Source organism: Centroberyx affinis, unplaced genomic scaffold (assembly GCF_046629955.1).
Source record: "Centroberyx affinis isolate AG114_WGS23_722 - 3 ecotype Tasmania unplaced genomic scaffold, CSIRO-AGI_Caff_v1 ptg002608l_1, whole genome shotgun sequence".
NCBI classification, from domain to species: Eukaryota; Metazoa; Chordata; class Actinopteri; order Beryciformes; family Berycidae; genus Centroberyx; species Centroberyx affinis.
The window spans coordinates 22,501-25,000 of record NW_027280807.1 but is presented as its reverse complement, the minus strand read 5'-3'; the positions used below and the strand labels follow the sequence as shown (position 1 = coordinate 25,000).

At 46.3% G+C, this 2,500-nt stretch overlaps 1 protein-coding gene across 1 annotated transcript in view; it reads left to right on the top strand.

The window, feature by feature from the left end:
- ccdc180 (coiled-coil domain containing 180) overlaps positions 1–2,500 on the top strand; it is a 28,872-nt gene that overhangs the window by 15,938 nt on the left and 10,434 nt on the right. The window contains exon 24 of the mRNA XM_071534734.1: positions 103–170. Within this exon, the coding sequence (XP_071390835.1) occupies positions 103–170 (68 nt within the window). The remainder of the gene's footprint in view (positions 1–102; positions 171–2,500) is intronic.

Genomic DNA, 2,500 nt, shown 5'->3' with positions numbered 1-2,500 from the left:
CCAGCATCCAGGATCATTACAATGTGTGTGTGTGTGTGTGTGTGTGTGTGTGTGTGTGTGTGTGTGTGTGTGTGTGTGTGTGTGTGTGTGTGTGTGTGTCAGGTTGAGCAGGATCCAGCATGTTGCAGAAGCAGCAGAGACAGAGCAGAGAGGAACAGCAGCTCCTCCAGGTAACTGACTGACTGAATGACTGAATGACTGAATGACTGACTGACTGACTGACTGACTGACTGACTGACTGACTGACTGAATGACTGACTGACTGACTGACTGACCGAATGACTGACTGGCTGGCTGAATGACTGAATGACTGACTGACTGACTGAATGACTGACTGACTGACTGACTGACTGACTGACTGAATGACTGACTGACTGACTGACTGACTGAATGACTGACTGGCTGGCTGAATGACTGAATGACTGACTGACTGACTGACTGACTGAATGACTGACTGACTGACTGACTGACTGAATGACTGACTGGCTGGCTGAATGACTGACTGAATGACTGACTGACTGACTGACTGACTGACTGACTGACTGACTGAATGACTGAATGACTGACTGACTGACTGACTGAATGACTGACTGACTGACTGACTGACTGAATGACTGACTGGCTGGCTGAATGACTGAATGACTGAATGACTGACTGAATGACTGACTGAATGACTGACTGACTGTCTGATTGAATGACTGACTGAATGACTGACTGACTGACTGAATGACTGGCTGAATGACTGAATGACTGACTGACTGAATGACTGACTGAATGACTGACTGAATGACTGACTGAATGACTGACTGACTGTCTGATTGAATGACTGACTGAATGACTGACTGACTGACTGACTGACTGACTGACTGAATGACTGGCTGAATGACTGAATGACTGACTGAATGACTGACTGACTGACTGAATGACTGGCTGAATGACTGAATGACTGACTGAGTGAATGACTGACTGAATGACTGACTGACTGACTGACTGAATGACTGACTGAATGATTGACTGAATGGCTGAATGACTGACTGACTGACTGTCTGACTGACTGACTGACTGAATGACTGGCTGAATGACTGACTGTCTGACTGACTGACTGACTGAATGACTGGCTGAATGACTGACTGACTGAATGACTGACTGACTGAATGACTGACTGAATGACTGACTGACTGAATGACTGACTGACTGACTGAATGACTGACTGACTGAATGACTGACTGACTGAATGACTGACTGAATGACTGACTGACTGACTGACTGAATGACTGACTGACTGACTGACTGAATGACTGACTGACTGACTGACTGACTGAATGACTGACTGACTGACTGAATGACTGACTGGCTGGCTGAATGACTGAATGACTGAATGACTGACTGAATGACTGACTGAATGACTGACTGACTGTCTGATTGAATGACTGACTGAATGACTGACTGACTGACTGACTGACTGAATGACTGACTGGCTGACTGAATGACTGACTGACTGACTGACTGACTGAATGACTGACTGGCTGGCTGAATGACTGAATGACTGAATGACTGACTGAATGACTGACTGAATGACTGACTGACTGTCTGATTGAATGACTGACTGAATGACTGACTGACTGACTGACTGACTGACTGACTGAATGACTGGCTGAATGACTGAATGACTGACTGACTGAATGACTGACTGAATGACTGACTGACTGACTGAATGACTGACTGAATGACTGACTGACTGTCTGATTGAATGACTGACTGAATGACTGACTGACTGACTGACTGACTGACTGACTGAATGACTGGCTGAATGACTGACTGAATGACTGACTGACTGACTGAATGACTGGCTGAATGACTGAATGACTGACTGAGTGAATGACTGACTGAATGACTGACTGACTGACTGACTGAATGACTGACTGAATGATTGACTGAATGGCTGAATGACTGACTGACTGACTGTCTGACTGACTGACTGACTGAATGACTGGCTGAATGACTGACTGACTGACTGAATGACTGGCTGAATGACTGACTGACTGAATGACTGACTGACTGAATGACTGACTGAATGACTGACTGACTGAATGACTGACTGACTGACTGAATGACTGACTGACTGAATGACTGACTGACTGAATGACTGACTGAATGACTGACTGAATCAATGATTGACTGACTGACTGAATGACTGACGGTTCATGGGTTCAGGTAGAGTTCAGTTGTTCAGGGGTTTAGGGTTTTAGGGGTTCAGGGGTTTAGGGTTTAGTGGTCAAGGGTTTAGGGGTTCAGGGGTTTAGGGTTCAGTGGCTAGGGGTTTAGGGGTTCAGGGGTTTAGTGGTCAGGGGTTTAGGGTTCAGGGGTTTAGGGTTCAGGTGTTCAGGGGTTTAGGGTTTAGGGTTCGGGGGTTTAGGGTTCAGGGGTTCAGGGATTTAGGGGTTTAGGGTTCAGGTGTTCAGGGGTTTAGGGGTTCAGGGGTTTAGGGTTCAGGGATTTA